Source organism: Phragmites australis, chromosome 2 (genome assembly GCF_958298935.1).
Source record: "Phragmites australis chromosome 2, lpPhrAust1.1, whole genome shotgun sequence".
Classification (NCBI taxonomy): domain Eukaryota; kingdom Viridiplantae; phylum Streptophyta; class Magnoliopsida; order Poales; family Poaceae; genus Phragmites; species Phragmites australis.
This window is the reverse complement of record NC_084922.1, coordinates 17,691,037-17,717,562: the sequence shown is the minus strand read 5'-3', so window position 1 is coordinate 17,717,562 and position 26,526 is coordinate 17,691,037. Positions and strand designations below refer to the sequence as shown.

Genomic DNA, 26,526 nt, shown 5'->3' with positions numbered 1-26,526 from the left:
AGTATAACATCTACCACTAATGAGGGTTATCATCGTCACTAATGATGGTTTTTTTACTTAGTGTTACCTAGAACATGAAATGTTCTTATGGAGACTCGCTCATAATTAACAGCTTTCCACTGAAGGTAAATACAAGAGGTGTATATTGATACAGGCACACGATGTCGAATATATTTATCACAGGCTTGATGAGGACGGGAGGACTTGGAAAATATTAGGCTGAAACTTCTAAACTGCTGGTTGGCAAGAGAGATGGTTGACTTCCAGCAGAAATTAGATTAGAAGATTTCAGTTGAAGGTGGTTTCCACGCTATGCGTGTGGTGGTCGGCACAGAATAAAGTGATCGGAGAGGGGCACAACAGTACAGCCGACATTTACCATCTGATTGCTTTACCACCTCTGAAGAAAAAGAATCGCAGAGGAAAATGCAAAAACGATAATGGGTGGGGTTTTGCCATCCAAGATGAGCGGGCCGGGTTTCAATTCAAGCAGCCGGAGCTGGTTATCTGAAAAGTATGGTGGATCCTTCTCTGGCGGAAATAGAGCGTGCCTGTCGCTATAGCTCTTCGCCAAGGGGCAAAACTGGGGAATGGTGCAAATTATTCTGGAGCCTCATGAGGCCAATGTGGTGAGTTCACAAGCACACAATTTGGTTGTGGAAGATTGTGTGCTGGTGAGAGAAGTGCGTGGTCTACTGCACCTAATTTTCAACGAAGTGAGGATACAGTTGTGTCCTTTGAGTATGCAAACAGAGTAGCAGATGCTTTAACAAAATATGGTGTAAGTCGTTCCCAGGCATTTATTTGCCTGGACCTGTTCCCAGGCATTGTTTCTGATTTGTGGCCAGAGATTTAGCTGCGACATCAGTCTAATATGAAATTTCCTTCCCCCAAAAGAGAAAAAGAACAAGAGAGCCAGTCCAAACAATACATCAGAGTACAACATATGCAATCGAATATAACAGTGCAGCGATGCAGCAAATTGGGCAAGCATGTCGACAGTTGCAGCTCTTACATGATCAACATGAAACCAACTGAAGCTTGATGTTTTTTTTTCCTTGGTCACCACAATATTGGACTGAAACCGACTCTTTGTTTATTCAATTCGTTTATTGCATTCATATTTAAACCTCTGTCCGCAGATGACATGTCGGCGAAATCTAACAATACAACAACAAACCTCCATAAGTGCAAAATCGGGCAGGTATCCAAAATCTTTATTCACTCAACCCTGACAAAATCTGTGGGCGAATATTCATCACGGCCGTTATTCATCATAATTCTGAAGCAAAAAATAGTCACATCCACCTTTAGTCTCTTGTTTTAATTTTCATGGTATCAAAGTATATGTTTAAGCCACAAAACATGATGTTATGAAAGTATTTTTCACAAGTTACCACTAACCTCACGTCATTTTCACTAGGTCAAACTAAATAGTTATACAGAAATACAAGTGGTCAATGATGAAGTATTAAAGTGGCATATCGCAACACACATATCGTGACTCATTCAATGAAACACACAGATCATTGTTAACCTTTCGTGTCACAATTAACACCCTTTTATTACAATTGATATTTCTTTTGTTTAAAAACGTGACAAAAACATCTAGATATTAACACAGAATCGGAAAAAGAACACAGCTAAATGAAGCATGCAATAATTTGACCTACTTCCTCCATTGTCAAATAGATGTCATTAAAAAATTCGTGCAGTCATACTTTATTAACCTTTACCACTAATATACATAAAGTATCACTGTTTGTCACAAACACATGCTATTAACAAATTTGTCATGAAAAAAGCTTTCAAATGATTATATAGTCAATAACTTTTACTAACAAATGCTTGGAAAAAGTAATGGTCAAAGTCGTTATTGGAGACCATGTAACGACAAATAAAAAGGATCGGAGGGAGTATTGTAGTTGAGCGGGCAGCAAGTTCATGTATGCACGCTGTACTTGTTACTTTCATATGGAATAAGAGTTTGTCTTCAAGGAGAACAATGAAATAATAGAACATAAAAATATTTAGATCCTGTTCCTAGATTCACACATCGCTATCTTACATGTTAAATTGTTAACCCATAACGCTAGCAAGATTGAAATGAAATGGTAATACATAAATGAACCTGTTAGGTGTATTTTGCTGCTATCTCACGCATTAGGCTTTCAGGAGCTGCAGAGAAACAGATTGTCAGAAATAGTTACTAAGAATAATGATTAATTCAGTTTACATACTAAAACATCTGGCATTATATGCAATAGTAAAGTTAGAAGAAAATGATACCTTCTATACCACCCGTGAAATGCTCAAACTGACCCATTGCTTGTCTAACAAACATTTCAACACCACTAACAACTTTTACTCCACATTCTTCTGCTTCTCGTAGAAGCCGGGTAACTTTTGGGGCATATACCGCATCAAATACCACATCATAGAAACTCAATGCTTTCTGCAAATACAGAAGGGGAATCGATCAAACATACTGAGGCAGCACATAGGTACATCAAGGTCTGTGGAAGTTGGAATAAGAGAGGAAAAAGGAACAATGTTCTTATAATCTGCGAGAACAATAGAATCATAGGCTACATGTTACACAAATTCAGAGATTCAGATAAACAATCTATTGTTCAGATCAGATATCGCCTCGCCACGCTACATTAGATGCATTTGAATTGTTTTCCCCTAAGTTGCTCTGGCCTTCAGCTAAATTTAAACGATCTCGAGTTCTTGACCAGATTATTACAATCAGCAGTTTAAGTTTGCATTTTGGTTCTACGTTCATAAATCATACACTTATGGAACTAGGGCATGTTGTTTCTTGCCTTGCCTAGCTTAGCCTTGCTAATGGAGGCCAGGGAAACTCTTGGGTGGGTAAGGTGAGGCCAGGGAACCAAACACACTTCTTGCTTACTAATCTTGCTAGGCAAGGCAAGGGGAGAGGACCAAACATGCGGCTATTTGTTGCAAGAACAAGAAAAGTCATTAGTTTTAAATACAACACAAAGCACCTACAGTTATGACTAACAATAAATCAATTCTGCATCCCTATTTAAGTGTAACAGCCACTTTGAAGAACATAGGCTGAGGATAGTTGTTTAGAGGAAAGAAAAGAGACAGTATATGCATTAGTTCAAAATGCACATTTTTTTCTCTTTTCAAAATACTGACAGGTTCTGGAGGCTTAACCCGGATCCAATGGACCTAACAACTCTTGACCTGCTTTCAATAGAATAATAGCTAGATGGTAAGAGGTGAAGAGAATCATCAAAATCATTTTGAGGACACGGAGCAGATCAAGCGAGGCTTTGGGCTTTCGTTGCATGCTTCACCTAGGACCTGGTCTTATTGCATGTGTTAGTCCAAAGCTTTAATGCTGTTTTAGAACATGAACTCACATTTCGTACAAAGACTACATGAGCAATATAGAATGCTAGTACATCTAAAATGTGGATAGGACTACAATGATTGACCTGCATTGAGAAGATGTCACCAACAGCACCACAAAATTAACATATCTAAGATCATATGCTAGTCATGTACTCTTTAAGATCAAACACAAGAAAAACTGCACTGTTATTCCCAAACTTGCAGTCCCAACTTGCTTCAAACAAAGTTGTCATTCTTTTTTTCTTTTTTCTTCTTTTTTCTCGACTACGCAGGAGAACTGCGTATATTTGCATTAAAGAGAGAAGAAACGGATTAGAACAAACGTATCACGCGCTAGGGGACCAAATACGACACAACACTCCCCAAACACCAAGAATGGATTACGTACAGTACTGTAGAATGGAAGGCTATTGCTATTTTTTCTTATTATAAGACGGACAAGAAAAACATCATATGTCTAAGATCAATCATTTCGTGGTGGTAAAATCGAACGCATGGTCCACCAGTGGAGGGAGAGGGTGAGGGGACCTTCGGAATAGGAGTGCCATCCACATTTGGGTACATCCCCAATGATGTTGCATTAGCAAGGACCATCCCTTCTTCAGGCCTGAAAGTTTCCAGGTCTGCTAATCTCAGGGCATGACCACCAACTGCATTGGCAAGACTTACTGCCTTTTCTGGTGAAAACAAGATTTTTACAATTAATCAATGATCTAAAATACGATCATCATTCATCTAAATGAGCATGTAAATACAGCATGAACCAACAACAGAAGAAAAGAAAAATAGAGTCAATTTAGACAGCAGCAGTGTTGGTTGCAAATGCAGAAAAGCATTGTAACATGAAATAAAATTATTGTCTTCTTGTAGTGTTTTGACAACAGGATGCCACCAAAGCAAGCCAGACAAATTAGTTATTTACCGCGCACACAATTGGGATCACCAAACATAATAGTAATATCATGAATGTATGTGATACGAGTGAATGTGAAAGATACATATATGTGGCAGCAATGCAAACTAACAATTATGGAAGATCCATAGTAATATGAATAAATATTAAAGCTGAACCTGAGGCAAATTTACAAAATTGATCTTGAACTTTCACTCGTAAGAAACAGTTGCTGACAAAACAATGCTCTTTTGTAGGCTACTAGGCACTAGCAAAAACACAAGTCAAAAGAATAAGTAGAATAAAACCAAATGTTCCATAGGACATTAGAGAAAACAAGATCTTGACATCACAACAGAAAAAATCTAGACCCCACACTGATCTTCATTTATACTAGGGTTGACAATCTGATATATAGCAATACCAGTAATAAAATGGGACATTTTATCTTCCCATATCAGAAGCATTTATTATCATTGGTTTAGGAGCATAATGCATATAAAAGCATTGATGTTTCACAATAAAAATTGTCCTTGCTGATTTGGACGTAAGGATGAATCTACAGGCTGAAAAATAGCAAATGTATATGAACTGAATAAGATCAAACAACATGTCATGCAGAAATAGAGATCTTACCATAGGTACGATTTGCTACAACTACCCTTGCACCCTTCTCCTTTGCCCCATAAGCAATTGCCTTACCAGCACCACCAGCACCTACAACAACAATAAGCCTACCAGCCAACGGTGAGATGGCAGCATCCTTTGACCCTGGACCTGTGGAACATAAAGTGTCTGGCATGTTTCCTTGACTCACAAACAACTATCATGAGAGAACAGGTAAGATTGTAAAAACCACCTATGCCATCCTCAATAGCAGAAATTGCTCCAATGTAGTCAGTATTGTAGCCCACTAATTTGCCATCTGGTCTTCTAATTATAGTGTTTATCGCTCCTATTGACTGCATATTAATGCACAAAAATAGCAGGTCAAACAGACAGAGAATGATATCTAACTAATAACATAAGCACTTAAAAATAGTGTGGTGCATCCAGTGACCTTAGCAACTGGATCATGTTCATCGCAACACTGTACTGCATCCACTTTGAAAGGAAGAGAGCAACTGCATTACATAAAATCATATAGGGTGAACTCTAGAAGTATGTTTTCTGTAAAAATGTCTCAATAAAAAGCTTTCCAACAAAATGACTCGTGGCTAACAGATCACAGAAAAAACAGAGTTATAGCTCCCATAGGGACCCAGTCATGCTCTGATTCACCCCCTAAAGTGTCTACCCCTAAGTAATGTCTATTTTGAGCTATTTTGCCCAATCATACTAGTGTTATTAAGTATGTCAGATAAGTCTGAACTTGCAACACAAAAAATGAAAAAAAAAAAACTCATCAAAACCATACGTATAGCTAGGTGTTATCGTGCAAATGGATGAGATTCTGATATAAAGAGACTTTAGGTTATGGGTCCTTCAACTGTGATTTCCTGATCTATGATTACCGAAAATGCTCATTCATGTGGTCTTCAAATCCACTTAAATCTAATCCATTCCAAGCGATCCAACAACTATACTCATACAAAAAAAATTGTAGTAATATAAATCTTACACTTTTACAGAACTGGATTTAATACCTAAATCCTGAAAAGTCCGGAGATGAATATGTCTCAAGAAAACTAGCAAGATTATCTCCCAGAAGTGGAAGATAAACAGCATTGTATCCGACAGATTGAAGACATTTATTGTGCAAAATTGGGCTCTTGCTCTGCTTTACTGGGTTGGCTATAAGACCAAAAACCTTTGTGTCGGGCCCTATGCACTTTATATTGTAAATGTCCAGTAATTCTTCAACCGTTGGTTGTCCAGACGCTGATGTCTTTGTAGCATTCAGTATTCCAAATGTAAGATATCCACCAAACTTGGGGGCTAACACCCTTGACATTAAACCTCTTTCACTCATAACCAGTCCAATCATAGGCACCTGTCATTTCTATTGGTCAGTCAAAAGGGAGTTGCTACAATATGGCATGAAATAAAAAACTCTCTAGCTTAAGCATAAAAGTACACTTCAGACGAAAATGTGAAAAAAGCCATACTACCTTCAAATTCGCAACATCGAGTTTGTATTAAGTAACACATAAATGAATAAGCTGGCAAACAAGCTCAAGTTTAACCATGTGCTCAATGGTTACCAAAAAGTATGGGAAAGCACAGAGGTATCAATTGAAACAATGCTTGAGAACAAGGTTCAATTAAAAATAGAATTGCAACAAATCTACCTACATGATTCAGACCTGAACTTTGAAGTCAGTGCACAAAATGAAATCACTGGAAATGAGCCCCCCATACCCATCTTTAGGATACGAGTGTTATGTGCTGAAAATACTGTTCACAGATGGTGTTGTAGCGCCATGTGCACTGTAGCCACATGTTAGAGATAAGATTTGTTAGTTTAGATTGTTATGATCGGCTCTTATATAAAGGTATCACACCTGGTTTTAAAACCAGGTGTGACAGAAGTAGTATCAGAGCCATATCGACCGTAGGACGCAAGCCTAGATAGAAATGGTCGCGTATTAAGAGTTTAATTTATAAAAACTATATTTGCAAAAAAAAATTGTTTACCCTTGTGCTTCTTTCTGTCGTTTTATTTAAAATGTTTTACTAATACTCGTGTTTTCAACCTGTAGATGGCCCGCACCAGGCAGACTGCTTGCAAGGCCACCAACGGCTACATTCCTCCCCGCGCCCTTGCCACCTTTGCACCTAACGTTTCAGTTGGACCCAGCCGTGTCGTCACTGTTCCCCAGCATGAAGGCAAGAAATTGTACCACTCTGAGGGATTGAATGCAGGGAATGTGCCGATGATGTTGGTTGAGATGTTGCAGCGTCTAGGGTACACCAAGGCGCCCGTGTACCACAGTCTTTGTTAGCCTCGTCCAGGACGTGAGGAGTGGACTGTTGAGGTGTGCATCTACGGTTCTCCAGAAGGCAACGACAACTATAAGATCGTGGGAATTCACAAAGCAATGGCAGTCCGAGCAAACTTCGAAGCAGGGATCCAAGACGCAGTGAGGCAGGCACTGGCTCGCGTATGTGAGCGCAACAGGAGCACCTTAAGAGGGGCTTCCTACGACTACTTTCCCCGTCGGGAGCATGGGAGCGAGGACATCAAGGTGAAGTCAACCACACACAAAGAGAGTGGTGTGGTTCGTGAGCAGGTGCTACTAGCTACGACATTGCACGAGGACATGGATGAGCTTTAGGACACACGCAAGCGTCTTTGGGATGCAGAGGCACTGATCAGGGAGCTGCAGAAGAGCCTTAATGGGATGTCCAGGTCTTCAGACTCTGAGGACTAGTCCGTCCACTCGCCCTCTCTCAAGAGGCTGCGCCGCAATAACCCTTCTAGCTCGGAGTCTTAAGGGAATGCCGACTAGTCAGTTGATGGACCAGCAGCTGGATCTCGTGCTTAGGACATCACCATGAGATAGTTTTAATAAATCGTTTAAAATCGTTTTGCTTGTTGTACTAAGTGATAAACCGTTCGAGTGTTAAGTTTGCTTAGTTATCACCCAAGGATAGTACAACAACAATGGTGTAAAGCCAAGTCAAATTCAGAACCAGGGACGTAATGGAAATCAAGCTCCAGTCCAAGGTAATCGTGCACAACAGAACTACGTGCGCGGAAAAGTCAACCACATCACCGCTAAAGAAGCCCAGGACACTCAGGATGTTGTGCTTGGTATGTTTCTTGTCAATTCAAACCCAACCTCAGTATTATTTGATTCTGGAGCAACGCATTCTTTCATCACTACACAATATATTGCGAAGTACAATTTTCCCATAACATCCATGAATCGACCAATCCTTATTAGCTCTCCAGGTGGAGAAATGAAGGCAAAGTATATATGCCCTAAGATACGTCTGAAAATAAGGGGGGTAGACTTTCCATCCAACCTTATAGTTTTGGAATCCAACGGCATAGATGTCATTTTCGGAATGGATTGGTTAGTAAAGTTTAATGGTATGATAGACTTTGCTCGAATAGCAGTTCAACTGACCAATGAAGAAAGTATCATAATCAAGTTCATAGCAACTATTCCATCAAATGGAGAATGTGCACTCAATAGTTTGAAGGGTGTTCCTATGGAAGTAATCAATGTGGTGTGCGAGTATCCGTACATCTTCCTTGATGACTTGCCAGGTATGCTACTAGACCGAGATATTGAGTTTATAATTGAGCTTGTACCGGAAACAGCCCCGATATCTAAACAGTCATATAGGATGCTTGCAAATGAACTAGTGAACTTAAAAAACAAATCCAAGAATTAGAGGATAAGGGTTTTGTGTGCCCGAGTTTGTCACCATGGGGAGCCCCAATTCTTTTTGTCGAAAGATGTTAGCCAAAGAATGTGCGTGGATTATAGAGCTCTTAATGAGGTAACCATAAAAAACAAGTACCCGCTACCTAGGATTAAAGATATGTTTGATCACTTAAAAAGAGTATATATCTTCTCCAAGATCGATCTTCGTTCAGGTTATCACCAACTGAAGATCCGAGAGTCGGATATACCTAAGACAGCTTTTAGTACCCGATATGGTATTTATGAGTTTACGGTTATGTCTTTTGGGTTAACCAATGCTCGGGCATACTTCATGTACCTCATGAACAAAGTGTTTATGGAGTATTTGGATAAGTTTGTGGTAATGTTCATCGATGATATCCTTATTTTCTCAAAGGATAAACAGGAACACGAAGAACACTTAAGACTCGTACTGCAGAAGCTTAGAGATAACCAGTTATATGCTAAATTTAATAAATGTGAGTTCTGATTGAAGCAAGTCTCTTTCCTTAGCCATGTCATCTCAGTGGGCGGAGTAGTTGTAGATCCAAGCAAAGTTAAAGATGTCTTGAATTGGGAGCCACCTCAATCCGTCTCAGAGATCCGGAGTTTTCTTGGATTAGCTGAGTATTATCATCGATTCATAGAAGGTTTTTCCAAGACAGTCAAACCACTCACAGAGTTGTTACAGAAGGACAAGAGTTTCAATGGTTTGAAGCTTGTCAAGCCAGTTTTGAAGAGTTAAAGAACAGATTGACTACAGCCCCAGTGCTCATTGTACCGGATGTCCATAAGAACTTTAATATCTATTGTGATGCTTCTCGACAAAGTCTTGGATGCATTCTTATGCAAGAAGGAAAAGTCGTGGCTTACGCATCAAAGCAATTGAGGAATCATGAGAAGAACTATCCACCTCATGATTTAGAGCTAGCCGCAGTCGTTCATGCTTTGAAGATTTGGAGGCGTTGTCTTGTCAGTAATCGGTGTGAAATCTATACGGATCACAAGAGCCTAAAATACATCTTCACCCAGTCAGACCTAAATCTAAGGCAACGCAGATGGCTAGAATTGATCAAGTACTACGATGTAGGAATCCACTACCATCCTGGTAAAGCCAACGTAGTCGCAGATGCTTTAAGTCGGAAGGTGTATTGCAACACTATCATGGTACAAGAATCTCAACCATCTGTACGAAGAATTCTACTCAACTTGAGATTTGTCATGAATAAAGGACCTATAGTCATGGAAATCGAGCCTACATTAAATGAAGATATCTGTAAAGGGCAACTAGACGATGAGAAAATCAAAGAGATCAAGCAGAATATAAAGGCAAAGCCCCTGGATTTTCCGAGGATGATCAAGGTATCATATGGTTTGGAAAGCGCATTTGCGTACCGGACCAAAAAGAGCTTAAGGATATAATTCTGAAAGAGGCCCACGAATTAGCCTACTCCATCCATCCAGGCAGTATCAAGATGTACCAAGATTTGAAAGCACGCTATTGGTGGTATGGTATGAAGCGTGATGTCGCAGAATATGTAGCTCTACGTGACACCTGTCAGAGAGTAAAAGCAAAACATCAGAGACCTGCTGGATTGCTTTCAACCCTTAAAAGTTCCCGAATGGAAATGGGAAGAGATTGGTATGGATTTCATCGTTGGGTTACCTCGCACCCAGTCTGGCTTTGATTCAATATGGGTAGTAGTAGATCGTTTGACAAAGGTCGCCCACTTTATCCCAGTCAAGGCCAAGGCCATGTATACAAGTGCACAGCTTGCAGAACTGTATATGTCATGGATTGTTTGTCTTCATGGCATATCCAAGAAGATTGTGTCAGATCGAGGCACTCAGTTCACTTCGCGATTCTGGCAGAAACTTCATGAGTCTATGGATACAAAATTAAACTTCAGCTTAGCATACCATCCTCAAACCGATGGCCAGACAGAAAGGACAAATCAGATCTTAGAAGATATGTTGAGGGCATGCGCTCTGAAATATAGACGCGGTTGGGATAAGAGTCTTCCATATGCAGAATTTTCTTATAACAACAGTTATCAAGCCAGTCTCAAGATGTCTCCATTTGAAGCCATGTACGGTAGAAAGTGCAGAACTCCATTATGTTGGAATGAAACTGGAGAAAGTCAAGTGTTTGGACCGGAAGTATTGCATAATGCAGAAAAGCAAGTTCGAATGATCCGAGATAATCTAAGAACTGCTCAATCAAGGCAAAAGAGCTACGCTGATAACAAACGAAGAGAATTGACTTTTGAAATTGAAGATCTCGTGTATCTCAAAGTCTCACCTATCAGAGGACTTCGAAGGTTCAAAGTCAAGGGAAAGCTGGCACCTAGATATATTGGACCATTCAAAAGTGTTGGACAGAAGAGAAGAAGTGGCATATCAACTGGAGTTACCATCTCAACTCTCTGATATACATGATGTCTTTCATATCTCTCAGTTGAAGAAATGCCTATGAGTTCTTGAAGAACAGTTGTCTATGGAGGAATTGGATGTTCGAGAAGATCTCACATACCCAGAGCACCCAATAAGGATTCTCGAAACAGCTGAGGATTACCAGAAGAAAAGTGATTCCCATGTGCAAGGTACACTGAAGTCACCATTCTGAAGCCAAAGCCACATGGGAAAGAGAAGAAGATCTGAAGGCAGAATTTCCCCAATTGTTTGGAGATCATTCCAAATCTCGAGGACGAGATTCATCCTAAAGGGGTAGGTTTGTCACGCCTAGTCTTCCCCCTTCCCTCTTTGATCTCTCCTTCTCTCTGCCTCTCTCTGTTGTGTGGGACCCATCCATCAGCTCTATCCTCTTCCCCACAGCATTTCCCTCCTCTGCCGTCCGCTCGTTGGAAATCCGTCAAATCCGCGCGAGAGTAATGGAAGGAGACCACGATCATTTGGAAACCGGCGCCGCAATGAAGATGACTGTCATGCCGGTTCAATTTCGCGAAGGAAAGTGGACGAGAACGAGGAAACCGAGCCCAATTTTCCGCCGATGCCTTCAATCCCCGCTATCCATCCCAAATTCACCCTCCTCCCTCTATAAAACCTCGATTTACCCCTAGACCAAGCTTCTTTGCACTCCACCGTACCCAAGTCCTCAAACTTCATCGAGTTTCCTCAAACCGTGAGCTCTAGCACCGTCGCCGGACCTATTTTGTACCCCGCCGCCGTCGCCGAGTCACCCAACGCCTCCCCGACGCCATCCGAGCCTCCGCCGGTGTTCTCTGTCCGCACATCATTGTCCTCGACCAATCGCCGTCGAGTTCTGCCATCGTGGCCGAGCTCCCGAGGCTGTCGATCATCCGCCGTTGAAGCCCGCTATCGCCGAGCCGCTCCGACCTTCCGCGACATCACGCAACCCCTCAAACGAGTTCGCCGCCCTTGTCTGGTTGTGGTCTGCCATTCGCCGTCGACTACCAACCACCGCAGCATCGTCTTCACCCATCTCCGACCATCCTCCGCCATCCTGAGCTCATCGTTGTCGCCATCCAATCGGAGCTGAGGTAGCCCCGCCCTCGCACCGTCCGATCCTAGATGCATGGCATAGATTAGATGGTAGATACCCCCTTCGCGTTGGATGATCTCGGCCGTCCGATTGAAATCGTGCGCATAGGATTTAATTAGTTTCGCGTCGAGTCAGCATAGCCTAATCAGCAGCCACGTGTGCACTTGTGTCTGACGTGGCTAGCTCAGTCAGCACTTCCGAGCGAGTCAGTAGCCCGATCAGCGATGATGTCAGCGATTGCGCAAGAAACTAGATTTTCCTTTAGAAAAATAATTCGCGAAAATTCGAATATTCCGAAAATAGGTTTTCTTTATTAGAACAATTCCAGAAAATAGAAAATGCTTTATATAATTGTTTTAATAGGTTTTCAATTCTGTTTTATTTCTGAAAAATAGTTTTAAGGATAGAATAAATTTTTTTGTTTTGGAAAATAGTTTAGAAAATATATATTAATTATGATAATGTTTAAAAATGAATTCTTTGATAAAATAAATGCTTTTAATTTGTTTTTATGCATATAAAAATTAGTTTTATTTACAAAAAATGCAAATAAATTTCATAAAACTGTTTGAATTAGTTTTATGCTATAAAATAATTCTACAAAATTTTAAATAAATGTTTTAGGCCTTTTAAGAATTAGGTTTAATTCCAGAAAATAGTTTTGTCATTTTTAGTCGCTTAGAATTTCGTTTAGTCGTAGTTTTTGCTTCGTTGCTCCAATTTGGGTGGTTCTTGCGCCCAAATCTTCCTGAAATTGTACTCTAGCTTGTTCTAGTGTTTGTTTTATGTGTTTGCTTTGCTTCATGTCTGTTCTTAGTGGTGTTTGTTTGCTTGCTTGTAGAGGAATTTGTTCCGGAAGCGTTCGAGAACATCTAGGATCAAGACTTTAGAGATTTCGAGCAACTCATCAGAGAAGGCAAGTGTCGTTGAACATATTGCACCTACTTTTAGAAAATATTTGTTCTATAAATTGCATGCTTGTCAAATATGTGTTGTCCCATTGTTAGGGTTTACTAGTTTTCCTCAATCTTCCTTGTAGCCGTAGATTGGTTTTCGTGTTATGGATAGAATGTGCTTAGTTGTGCTGGCTCATGGGTAGCATAGACAAATTATGTTAATAATGATGAATTTTAGTAAAAGTGCTTAGCCTAAGATAGTAGGGTCTGGATAAGTTGGCATGTTGGTTGGTTTGTGGATGTGTTCCAGGCAGAATTGTTGGCTTTCGAATAATTGGTTATTACCTTGTTGTTGGGTTGACGGTGGTCTTACCCAAACCATGTTAAGGATCGGTTCCTAGAGCGACCACCCATGAAAACAGTACAACCACAAACCTGGTATGGGACGGACCTAGCTCAGTAATTCGTTTTTCTCTCAGCATTGTGAAGATCTTTTGGTGGTACGAGGATGGAAGGGTGTATTTCCTGTAACCGTAAGGCGCAAGAGGGGGCTTCTAGGGTGGAGGGTGTACTCCACTTATGTACGGCGGTGAAACCTCAGCGGGTCAACACGTGCTGAGAGAGGTATTGGAAAAACTTTGTAGTGGAATCCTAACCGCACACCTCGGAAGTGTGGAAGTGTTTGATCGACACGGGCAAAAAGGATGACATATCTTGTGGGTAAAGTGTACGACCTCTGAAGAGTGAAAACTGATATATCAGTCATGCTCACGGTCATGAGCGGTATAGACTCCTCACATGATTAGTCGGGTGTTTCTTGGGTTGATTTTGGGTTGGATTTGGTGGATCACAGTGATGAGAACTGTGATTCCAGTTAGCTTTGTTTAGAGGTGGTTGGAACTTCGGTTGTGGAGTAAGGTGGTTGGAACCTTGGCTCTTGTCTTAAAGAAATCATTCACATAGAAGTAGGTTGTCTTTATAACTGTTTTACTAATAAAATAGCGTTTAAGGCAATAAACCTTTGAATTAAGCCTATCTTGACTTTTGGCCTACATGTCATAATTTTCCTACACTTGCTGAGTATTCTATATACTCACGCTTGCTCTCTCCTCCATAATCTTGTTGCTGCTCGGAAGGTGAAGACTACGAGGACTTCCCAGAAGATGGAGCTGAGTTCTAGGCAGGCGGCTTTTCGGTTGACTACCTGTGGAGTTGGATGTCGTGCTAAGTTTATTTTCTGTTGCTTTATAATCTTCTTTTAGACCCTTGGGTTATTGATATAATAAAGTACGTTGTAATAATGGATATTATGTCTGCTACTCACTTATGACGTCAATACGTGTATGTAACTTGATCCTGACATACATGTAGTTTACATTCGGTTTGATTTTAAAACCGGCTGTGGCAAAAGGAGGACGCAACAACCATTGTAATTAAGCAAGAAGAATAAATCTAGTTCACAATTTCCTTCTCTAGTCTCCCCCAATATGATGTCTCCCCAATCTATGGTCTAATCTCCCCTAGCAACCGACGCTGCTCGACTATCCTCCCGGCAGATGATTATCCTAACATTTGGTATCAGAGCTGCCAGATTCTAAATCTAACGAGGGTTCAATTGCTCAAGCCGTGGAGGGATCTACATCATCATGGCCGCCAGCATAGCTCGAGGACGAGCTGTCTTGCAAGGTGGGGTGAAGTTGTTAGGTGCTGAAAATACTATTCACAGTGGTACTGTAGCTCCACGCATACTGTAGTGACATGCTAGAGATAAGATTAGTTGGTAAGGATCAGATTATATTAGTTAGAAATAAGATTTGTTAGTTTAGATTGTTAGGATCGACTCTTATATAAAGGAGGGCACAGCACCCATTTTAATCAAGCAAGAAGAATATCTAGTTTCACAGAACCACACTGCATGCCACTGGCCCGCGCCTACACCCACCGCATCCATCTCAAGGCCGGGACAGGCGCCATTACAGTACGGCCATACCAGTATGCACAGCTCCAAAAGGACGAACTAGAGCGGCAGTGTGACGAAATGCTTCGCCAAGGCACCATCCGACGCAGCTCTTCTGCCTTCTCATCGCTGGTACTGCTTGTCAAGAAAAGCGACGACTCATGACGCTTCTGTGTGGACTATCGTACGCTGAACACGAGCATAATCAAGGACAAGTTCCCCATCCCTGTCGTGGACGAGCTCCTCGACAAACTGCACAACGCCAAACTCTTCACCAAGCTTGACTTGTGGTCAGGGTACCACCAGGTGCCGATGCATCCTGACGACACCGCCAAGACGGCGTTCCACATGCACCAGGGGTTGTTCAAATTCCTTGTGATACCATTAGGCCTCACCAATGCAACGGCGACATTCCAGGCGCTCATGAACGACGTCCTTCACCCGTTCCTACGATGCTTTGTGCTCATGTTTTTCGAGGACATCCTGATCTTCAGCGCCTCCTGGTCCAAGCACCTCCAACACGTGTGCTCCGTGTTCCAAGTTCTGCAACAGCACCGGCTCTTCCTCAAACGATCCAAATGCTTCTTCGATGAGAAGTTTGTGGCTTACCTAGGGCACGTTGATCGTTAGTGACAAGGACCCAATCTTCACAAGTGGGTTCTGGACTGAGCTCTTCAAGTTGGTCAAAGTAAAGCTCGATCTCAGCTCCGCCTGCCACCCGCAGTACGATGGGGAGTCGAAGGTGGTGAACAAGATCATCACGATGTACTTGCGGTGCTTGACAGGAGATCGTCGGCGTGAGTGGCTCCATTGGCTTCCTTGGGCAGAGTTCATGTACAAGACGTCATACCAGAGATCCCTGCAGACCTCGCCGTTTGCCATCGTCTACGGGTAGCCTCCACCATCTCTCCACATGTACAAGTCAGGCTCCGCCAACCTGCCAGCCGTGAACTAGCTTCTGGCCGACAACGAGAGTTTCTGTCTGAAGTCCAGGACCACCTGAAGAAAGCGCAAAAGTTCCACAAGCGACATTATAACACCGGTCATCGGGAACACGAGTACCCGTCGGTCAGTGGGTGTGGTTGTGTTTGCTTCATCGCCATGCGTCGTCGCTCTCCGTCAAGGGTCGCACCAAGCTTGGGCCTCGCTACTTCAGGCTGTATGAAGTGATTGGCCGCGTCAATGAGGTGGCATACTGCTTGCGGCTTTCGAACAACACTCGCATTCACGACATCTTCCATGTGGACGTCCTCAAGCCATTCCATGGCAATCCGCCCACGGAGCTGCCAGTGTTGCTGCCCCTGCTCCATGGGCGTGTCACTCCATAGCTAGCTCAAGTCACCAAGTTGCAGCTGGCAAGGGGTCACAAGGAGCTACTAGTCCATTGGGAAGGACTAGCGCCATCTGAAGCCTCATGGGAGTCGCTCGAGGATTTCAAGCATCGCTACCCCAACTTCCAACTCGAGGACAAGCTGCTTGCGGAGGAGGGGAGAGATGTCATGGTGGGCCGTACCTACAGCCGGCGCGCCAAGAAGAAGCCTGCCTGAACTAGTGGCTAAGTCGGCCGAGGAGGATAATTGGAAGTTCAGCTACTTGCGCTTTGGGATTCAGTTAGCTAGTCTGTTAGTCGGTTGCTTTATGATTTGTTGAGATTAACATCAGTTTGTTAGGAGATTGGATCATTGAGATTAGTATCCTATCCTACCCAATCCTATCCAACCCTCCCCCGGGCATAGAGCCCGTGACAACGAGTAACAACTATCATGCAGCCCCTACCCAAACAGAGGACTTTGCAAAGCTCAATACTTAGCTGTGAAAAACATTGGTAGCAGCATTTCCACTCAATATGAGTAACACCGGCAGCAGCAATTCGACTCAATCTGAGTTGTATGGAAAGAAAACATGCCAGGACAGATTATGGGTCTATGGGATACACCAAATTGATATAGTTTAACACTACTATAATTCTGACTTGTTTAAAACAAAGCGGAGTATTACAAGGCAAGTCTGAGTTTTCTACGATGTATATTTGGTTTCCTATGCACCAAAGAATCCAATTCTGATTTATTTCAGATCTAAGTTGGGCAGCACATTTAGCAGTAAAATCAAAATAGAGATGGAGAAATCTAGAAGTAAGGCCTGACTTTGGTATTCCAGATTGCACCCAACCATGCCAAATATTGAACCCAGCCAATGAAGGAAAGGGCTAAGCCCCTATTCAATTCGCTTTTCCAGCTTAGAGTGGGAGACACAAAAGAAAAGCTTCTAGCAAAGTTTGAGTTACAAGAGGAAAGTAACTCTGTGCTAATATTCATGTGAACAGTAAATGAACTGTTACATTACTCCGCCTGCTATAGTACATGCTGTTAGTGTAATCCTTATGTGTAGTTTAATCCTTGTGCTGTCGGTTACAGTAGGTCGGTTTTGTGTCTATATATATGGGCTGACCCCCCCCCCCCAGTACGATTTAGATGCTAAATACATCAAAAGCTGTTAACAGTGACAAAACTCATGTGTCCAGTATGTGCCCGCATGTGTGTTCTTACAACTCATCTCTCGTATGATCGAATCCAACACATACGAACACAGGTTGAATTAATTTTTAACCAATTGTTGAGTCCTAGTGTTAGAGCTAGCTTCCCATGTGCACTAAAGAAACAGGTGCTATCAACATAATCTGTCTCCAGGAAGTTAGGTTTGTATATTCAAAGTTATAGACAACAGGAGTTCTAGTAATTATGGCTCTTGTTGAATTATTCAGATTTCGACAAAAACTCACTTCTAAGTAGTTCATCATTTCTGGACAATTGGTTTGCAAGGCTAGAGCTGTGGGTAGTCAATTATTTAGGCTTGCCACGTATATCATGTGTTCCCAGCTACTTATGTTGGTTCTATGGGAAATCCACAGATGCCAAGATTGGGCCACAATGATGCATCAACTTGTAACAAGTTGATCAACCTCAGTAGTAGAAATAATCAAGTAGATCGACCTCAGTAGTAGTAACAATGTACAAGATGAATACACAAGATATATAAACACTACACAAGTTAATGGGAAGAAAAAGTGAAACGCTACTGAGTCTGGAAAACACTTACTTGGCAATGTACCATCACTTGGAACATCCGTGACACATCAACAATGTCCTTAGCCGTTGTTGCAACTTTCACTATGTCAGCTCCAACTGCTTGTATTCTAGCCACAAGATTTGCAAGCTCCTCACAGGATGGTGTATATTCATAATTATGTGAAGAAACAATAAGTTTACACTTCTCTGGCTTATTACCAGAAAGAAAGCTGATAAATTTGTCAGCGACCTGCAAACAAATAAGTTTGTTGTAATAGTAGTTATATGATTATCTATTGGTAGAGACGGTGAGAAAAATCAAGCACAACATTCACAAATTGAGCTACCCAATGGAGAGTGAATGCTTACTGCAAATCATTCCTAATCATGAAGTGAAATGAATGCGCCATACATTGTGCTCTAGTTTTCTAAATAAAATCCTGACTTCGGACAGATCTTGTTAATGCAAATAGACACCACAATGGCAATAAATTGGCAACAAGAATTATGTGGTAGTGTAGCACTGAATGTTTCTAGACAACTGGTACATATACAATTATTGACAAAACAATATATTGCTAACAACACCATGGTATCATCGTTACAAGCATAACAAGTAGAAAACCTTTAATTTCTTTCTTAATGTGAAAATTACATCCTCATCATTCTGTACAGAAGTCTTGTTCTTCTGGCAATGATAATCAGAATTTGTGGCAGAACCTCAACAGAGTGTCCACAAATCAAGTGTATGCGCCAAAGAATTGCTAATGACAATGTTGTCCCTTCGCCTCTTCATTCTTCTGTCACACGACTCTTTACGCAACTTGTTTTTGTTCTATGAGGCCAGCAAGCTCATATTCACTGCCCCAACAACTACCCTGTACCACCTACCACCGCATCAGCTGGCGCCTCACAGCTGCACCCATACTACTGCTTCCACTGCCACCATCTGTGGCCTGTGCCGCCCTCACCGCCTATTCACTGCCCCTGCCACCCCACCAAACCTAAATCACTCATTATGCTTGTTGCTGGCTGCCACCAGCCCTGCCTACCACCACAGGGAAACCCCTGTTCAGCAATGCCCTCTCTGGATCTATATATAGGTGGGGATATGGCGTCCTACCTTGCCATCGGGGAGAAGAGCTCACAATTGTTGGAGGTAAGGTGTTCACTCGTTTCTTAAAAACTGAATGTTCACAGTATAGCATTTACCTTTCAGTATTGTGTAATATGTTAACATAAGAGCACTGTTCACGTCAATTTCTCGTTTTTTCCAGTTTTCTTCACTAAATATTATCTGAAGTTACCTTCTAATAATTCTTGCACTGACCAAGACCAAATGGCAACTAGACACAACTAAAGCTTAATCATAATAACTGAAAATGAATTTGAAGTTAATGAAATGGTTTATCTGCTGGGAAAAAGTATTCATAATGTATGGACAAATGCGGATTTGAAGCTATTACAGGGAACAACCCCACTTATGATTTGTGAAAGAACATGATGTATTACTCCAAAAATGCCAAAAACAATCATGCATGTAGTACATGTAATGTTGTGCCCCTAAGCATGTTTCAAGGTCCAATTCGCCCATACAGAGGAGAACAAAAAACAACCAATGTTAGTGAATAGTGCATGATCAAGTGCTTGCCCTTTTATGTTATTCCACTGTAGGTAATTTTAACCTCAATAACTCACCAACAACAACAACAAAGCCTTTGTCCCAAGCAAGTTGGGGTGAGCTCCAGATGAAACCCACAAGATCCAACTAAAAAGATGATGAGAAAATAATAATGATAATAAAGATACTAGTAATAATAAAAAATAAAAGTAATAACAGCATAAGATCAAACTAAAAAGATGATGAGAAAATAATAATGATAATAAATATACTAGTAATAGTAAAAAATAAAAGTAATAACGGGATAGTTCCTCAAAAACTCACCCATGCAGATAATTTTGCATGCACTAGAGAAATGAATTTCTTAGAAGTTTCTGGAACAGCACAGCATGATTTTCTAAAAAATCGTGCATACAAGGCGATTTACAATGTACGGATTCTTGTATTATAGTTCAAACAGCATGACAGATTTGGTTTATTCAAACAAACGAACCTTCAATTCAATATCAACATAATCTACACCTAGTTCCATTGCTAAACGTAGTGTTTCAAATCTTGTGGTATCATCACCTTCATATTGGCCTCCTTCCCAGTTAGGTCTGCAAACAAACAAACAGATGGCCACATCATTTACGAAAGGTACAATGGTGTATGTTGATTTAAAGAAATTATACAAAACACAACCAACTACTACTAAGAGTTGAAATGGTTTGTCAGACTTCAAAAAAAAGATACTTGCTTTGACTCAACTGCACAACAAATCCTTTTGAGCACACAAATTCAAAGATAAATAATTAATATAAGAAATGAGTGAAGCATACAAATTGAAGAACTTTCCTATTAGGACCAGTTCTTTACTAAGGTGACTGGATAAGCAGATTCATTCTGTAAGTGTAGGAACATTAATGAAGACCATGGATCTTCTAATAGACCAAGTATTTCACCAAAAGGCCAATATTTTCCTCAAAGTATATAAACGTATAATCCTCAGATACATTGGGGACAACGACATAGAGAACTAGGCTGCACGGAACGGTTTGAAGAGGAGAAAATTTAGACAAACTGGGGCTATAGACTGGAGGGACTTCTTTGATTATTCTTCCTGCATAATAACGAAAACAATAGACCTTTTTAAATACAGAGCTATTCTATAAATAACAATATTCCTAACTAATAAATAAGATACTAAATAACTAATCCTTTTCCTACGAAACTAGTAATTATTCAGGAAACAGATTTATTTTTTTATAGGAACAAGGCTTCAAAATCTTTGCCACAGGCCACTGCTACACTACTGCAGGCACTGTTCAAGCGCATGGACAGAACACATGAGCAGTAATTTCTGCACATGACAACTTCTACCATTGCAACAGCTTGTCCTCGAACTATGGTGGCCATTGCGGGAGCCTTTGGAAGCCCAACGATGACAAGCAGCACCAACCACCTATGCCTCGTGTTCAAGATGCACAGGATGTCAACAATGTGATGAAGCAAAGATGGCCTTATCGTTGCGAAACCTTGAGGTAGCCAGTGCAACAAAAGTAGCCGGCATGAGACAACAGTGGCACCTTCCTACTACTAGATGTGACGAGTGGAGTGTGGGAGTAATGTGTCAATGATGCAATCCCCAGCATTACAGGTGCTACAATCCACGTGCCATGGCACCTACAGCATAATGATGTGGTAAGAAGCGGGAAAAACAGGAGTCAACAGCGGTAATGGAAATGACAACTTCATCAAGTAACAATGTTACAGTCAATGGTACTGCAGCAGTACTATTCACATACATTATTGTAGTGTGGACAGTATAAAATATAGCCAAGGTTTCAAGAACCAGTTTTTGAAAATTGGGGGGCTATCCTGTTCCAGTCCCAGCTGCTTTTCATCTTCCTCACAATTTTCTTTTTAACATTAAAAAACATTCATTTTTCGATGAAATCCGAGGGGTAGTAGAAGACATACAGGGCTCATATTTGAATTCAAGGAGAAGCTGATACCGCTTCCCACACCACCAGCAAAGCTTCCTCTCCTGACGATGCTGCCCTTAGTTGCCTCATTTGTACATTCGCCGAGGAAGAAGGAAAACGCTGTTTTGTGACCGTCTTTCCACCTCCATCAACCGATATTGTGCCATCAATGTTGTGGAGTGCTGTGGTTGCCATGTGGCAGATATTTTTCTCGAACACGCATGCGATTTGTGTGCCTTTGTATTAAGATAGAAGAAGAAACCAGTCCCCATACAAAGCCTCAAGAGGCCAAAAGAGAGAAAGAAAAGGAAGGAGAGAGAGAGGACAAACCAAACATTGATGGCACAGTGTCGGCTGATATCAATGTCATTGTGTTTTGCTACACTTGCGCCATCGTAAGAAGGGCGTCATTGATTCCTTGAGGCGGTTCGTCATGTCTGCAGCGACCTCATCTATATTTGGAAGCACTAAGGGCTTCTCATCTTATCCATCTACCATCGTCAATGCCCTGGGGCCAACTCCAGAACGTTGCTTTGTTCCAGGGATGAGAAGCGTATCAGGCTATGTTCCAAGGGAGCACACGGTTCGCGGGGGCCCAATTGATTTGCAGTTCTTGGGCTCCATCGAAGGTGAAATTTTTCAGATGGTTGGGGCTACACGGAAGACTTTGGACAGCGGATCGTAGGAAACGTCATAATCTCCAAAATGACGACGCCTGCTCGCAATGTGCTCAACTTCCAGAAACTACTGATCATTTGCTCCTCCATTGTTACTTTGCGCGGGAAATTTGGTGACGGACTTTGGGGATTCAGGTTCCTGCGACGGCGACCCCTCTTCTCAAATGGTGGTCGGATATGCGCCGGCGGGTGGCCAAAGAGTCTCGCAAGGGACTCGACTCCCTTGTCCTTCACCTGCTGGAGACTTTGGTTGGCGCGTAATGACATTATCTTCAACAATCGTCGCCTCTGCTCCAACGCCCTCATGTCACGCATTCACGACGACATAGATCTTTGGTGCAACACCGGAGCCAAGCACCTCTCCGTCCTGATGGTCCGCCTATGTTGCTTCGGTTCTATTACTTAGTCTCGTATCTCTGTCCTTCACAGCTGTTCCTCTCGTCTGTAATCCCTTTTAATCCCGCATGTTTTGGTGCCATGTATGGACGTTGTGTATGACTCTATACTTGTTCTCCTTCTTAATATAAAGATACACAGCTCTCATGCGTATTCGCAAAAAAAATCGTCAATGCTCTGCTAGGCTTGTCTAGTGCAACACAACATCACCTACACACCTTGAAGCCATCATCCGAACACCAAGGGCTTCATCTATGGCTGGTACCTGATAGATGAGCTATCTTGCCTCGATGGGTGCAAGGTTATGGCCCACAGTACTAAACAGCACTGTTCACACGCAACAATAATTAGGAAGATAGGAAGGCTTCAACTTGCCCCAACAAGAATATCTATCTCCATGAAACAATTAATTATTTTTCTAGGACAGTTAGGTATGTTATTATTTAGGTTGATTCCTTCAATAAGTATGGCCCTCCCAACAACTTAATTGATTAGCAAGCCATAAATATTGTCCAAGTTAAATAATAATAAAAAATAAGAAATCACCTATTCAGAGCTTTCTTAATAAGGAAAAATAACAAGAAGATAACTGTTGAAAAACATCTAGAAGTGGGCCAACTACCATATCTCAAAAAAAGAAGAGAGCCAGTAAGCTAATAGGAATAGCGAGATTAGCTCTAGCTGAAAGCAAAAACAAAGTCTTGCCTCTTGCTTAGCATTTAAAGGTTGTTTTAAAATTTATATAATGTATAGAAAGTAGGACAACACAAACAACAAAACAAGGCTAAGTGTTTTGGATTATGACATCAAAATTTATAGAACGCGTAGAAAGTATAGAAAGTAGGGTAGCACAAACAACAAAATATGGCTAAGTGTTTTGGATTATGACATCAAAATTTACAAAATGTATAGAAAGTAGGATAACAAAAACAACAAGATAAGGCTAAGTGTTTTTTATTTTGACATCATAATAGACAGTCATGTTTCAATATATAATTGATTTTAATATTCCTCTATGGATGGAATAAAACTGTTGGAGGCTTGTTTCAGGAACAAATGGGTCTGTTTTGCTGACAACCCGGGTTGAAGATTCCTACTCCTTACGTTACTATGAGCAGTGGGTGGCATTGCATATTCTAGAGGCTAGTGGAAAAAGCAATCAGGATTTCAGTCATATCAGGAAAAGTGTCATTGTGTTTTTCCTTTTGGTCCTTTAAATCGTCCAGGACGAGACTATGTAATAAACAATAAGGGGTTGTATGCATCGGAGGATGCAAAAGGCCCGGAATTAATTTCTTTATCTAAAAAGAAAGGAAAAGTGTGTCCTAAGTCGCACATTGGTGTAAGTGACTTCCTTCATCTGACCTTAACTTGGCTTTAGCTTTTGAACACAGGGTCATGCAGTAGACTGCCATGTGCCTACACGATCCCTTCTTTGGACATGACATTTTGGACACTGAACAGCTATTTTTCTATCAGTGACTAGTTGTACCTTCAAGCCTTCAACATTATCATGCAAATTTTGTAACACTGATTCAACATACATTCTTGCCGAGGGACAGAAGCTTAGCGGGGATTTTAGTACTTTTTATTTATTTATGTTTTGGTCGCTAGACTGTGAATTTGGTGAGCTAATTTTTGCGGAAAACAAGCATCAACAAGTAGACAACGCTGCACCCAACCAGGCACCGAACTTTCTTTGTAATTTGTCTACCCCAGGAAGTAACGAGATTTAAACTCCTGTCTACCCGGAAAGACAGCACGAATCCAAACAAGGCCATAAGTGCAAATTAACAGGTAAATGGGGTCAACTATGTTCAACATTCTCAAGAATATACATACCAGCAAATATTAAGGACTGAAGGGGCTTATATGAAATATATCCACTCGCAAAGGTGTACTTGTTCTATTCATCCCACGTTCCATTTGATCCGGCGTAGCAGCGTCCCAACCAAGCTAATCCTGGAGGACAATGACGAAAAATGTGCTTTTGACTCATGACTTGATGGTGACGCAGAACGACACAAACCAAGCGACAGAGCATGAACCGCGCCGAGCCGAAAAGCTCGAATCTCGCGAGCACAAGCACGCCCAGATGGATCCCGCCACGAGCAACTGCGCACGCGCTCCGAATATCCCAAAGGGGCAGCGGAATCTACCAAACGAACCGAACCGGAGCTCGGGAAGCCATGGCGGGATGATGCGGGGGGGGGGGGGAGGGAGGGCTGGGGAGGGGGAGGGGGAACGAACCAACCGGTAGGTGACGAGTGCGGGGAGTGGGCACCCGCGGAGCAGGCGCGGGAGGTGCTCGCGCGGGCGGAAACCCTCGATGAAGTCTAGCCGGATCTCGACGAGGTCGCCGCCGGAGGCCGCGGCCGCCGCGGCGTCGGCCTCCATCTCCTCCACCGTCCGCCCCACCAGCGGCACGCACACCAGCGTCATCTCCGCCTCCTCCGGCTCCGGCTACCTCTCGGCTGTCTCGCTCGCGCAGCGGATGCGGGCAATCGGCAATGGCTGCGGCAGGGGTGGCCGGGTAGGGTTGGTGGTCTGGTCGCGGGCGCAAGTGGGAGACGGGCGGGTGGGTGGAGAGCGGGAGGGAGGTGCCGTGTTAAAAAACCGTCGGTAACCATCTAACTTTTTCATGTCTACTATTATTTTTTCTACATAAATTATAATATAAATAAGCTAATAAAAGTGGTTTCATTAATTTTTGAGGTGTGATGGGTCAGTTATGAATTAATCTAGTCGTAACACATTTACACAATCATGCATATTATAATAACTAATTCATAAGTTCATATATTTTTAAAAAATATAGGATCATATAAGAAGACTAACAAAATTAGTTTCATGATTTTTGGATTAGCAAAGAGTAAACTATGCATTTATCTTGGTTTAACAAATAAAATTTCTCACAGAAAATTTTGAATTTTTTATGAGTATAAATACTTTTATCATGTAGATCATGTTACAAGGAAGCCAACAAAATTTGTTTCACTTGATTTGAAGCTTAGATGAATTAGTTATTGATTTTACAAGATTGAACCCTTTTTTAGGTTTTTTTTGAACTGCGCTGAAATTCGATAAAACCGCTCGATAAACCGAGAAAACCGAACGGTTACCGACCCAAACCACTCGGTAACCGACCAAATCAAAAATGCGAGAAAATCGCTCGGTAACCGACCCAAACCGCTCGGTAACCGACCAAAACCGAGCGGCTACCGAGAGGGCAAAAACACGATTTTTTCGCAAAAATTCAAAATTTGCCAACTGAATTTTCTCCGATTTTTTTTGAATTTTTAACCGGTAATCGCGGTTACCACGGTTTTTCGGTTACCGCCGGAGGTCGGTACCGGTCGGTAATGTGAACCATGGTTGGTGGTGGTGGGTTTGGTGAGAAAAAACTGAATTTTGCCGTTTCCAGCGGAAGCGCCATCATCGATACTGTTTCAGCGTACATGTTCAATCCATGTGTACACACTTGTAAATAGCCGATTTTAGATATTTGGCCCACTACAGTTTAAATAAAATTACTAGTTGATCTCCTCCTGATAACTTTTATGGATTTGTCTGCATATTTGATTCTTAGTCAGACTTATCAAACGGTTTCATCGCGCCTACCAACAAAGCATTTGCTCTTGCACGAGTAGTTGAGTTGTTTTTGTGCTAAGGTAACTTTGGCATGGACTTACATATGAAATACAATACAATCATGTTGTTCTGAGACTCCGTAATATATAGAAGAAGTGCTCGCGATGGTGAAGATGATGGAGATTAGTCC

The 26,526-nt window shown here is 41.8% G+C and overlaps 1 protein-coding gene across 3 annotated transcripts; it reads right to left on the bottom strand.

Annotated features, from left to right (window-relative positions):
- Positions 1 to 688: 688 nt before the first annotated feature.
- LOC133901560 (bifunctional 3-dehydroquinate dehydratase/shikimate dehydrogenase, chloroplastic-like) lies at positions 689 to 25,333 on the bottom strand. 3 transcript variants are annotated; one of them, XM_062342910.1, is made up of 11 exons: positions 25,000 to 25,333; positions 20,199 to 20,304; positions 18,116 to 18,334; positions 5,932 to 6,278; positions 5,346 to 5,409; positions 5,145 to 5,247; positions 4,922 to 5,062; positions 3,922 to 4,070; positions 2,290 to 2,455; positions 2,132 to 2,178; positions 689 to 1,160 (listed from the first exon to the last, which is right to left on the bottom strand). In XM_062342910.1, exons 1-10 carry the CDS (start codon positions 25,185 to 25,187, stop codon positions 2,135 to 2,137), a joined length of 1,527 nt encoding a protein of 508 aa, XP_062198894.1. In that variant the 5' UTR covers positions 25,188 to 25,333; the 3' UTR covers positions 689 to 1,160; positions 2,132 to 2,134. The 3 variants fall into 3 exon arrangements, with proteins under 3 accessions (XP_062198894.1, XP_062198903.1, XP_062198912.1); XM_062342919.1 differs by having other exon boundaries at positions 20,276 to 20,304; positions 25,000 to 25,104; XM_062342928.1 differs by lacking the exon at positions 25,000 to 25,333 and adding an exon at positions 21,668 to 24,565 and having other exon boundaries at positions 20,276 to 20,304.
- Between the last annotated feature and the right edge of the window lie 1,193 nt (positions 25,334 to 26,526).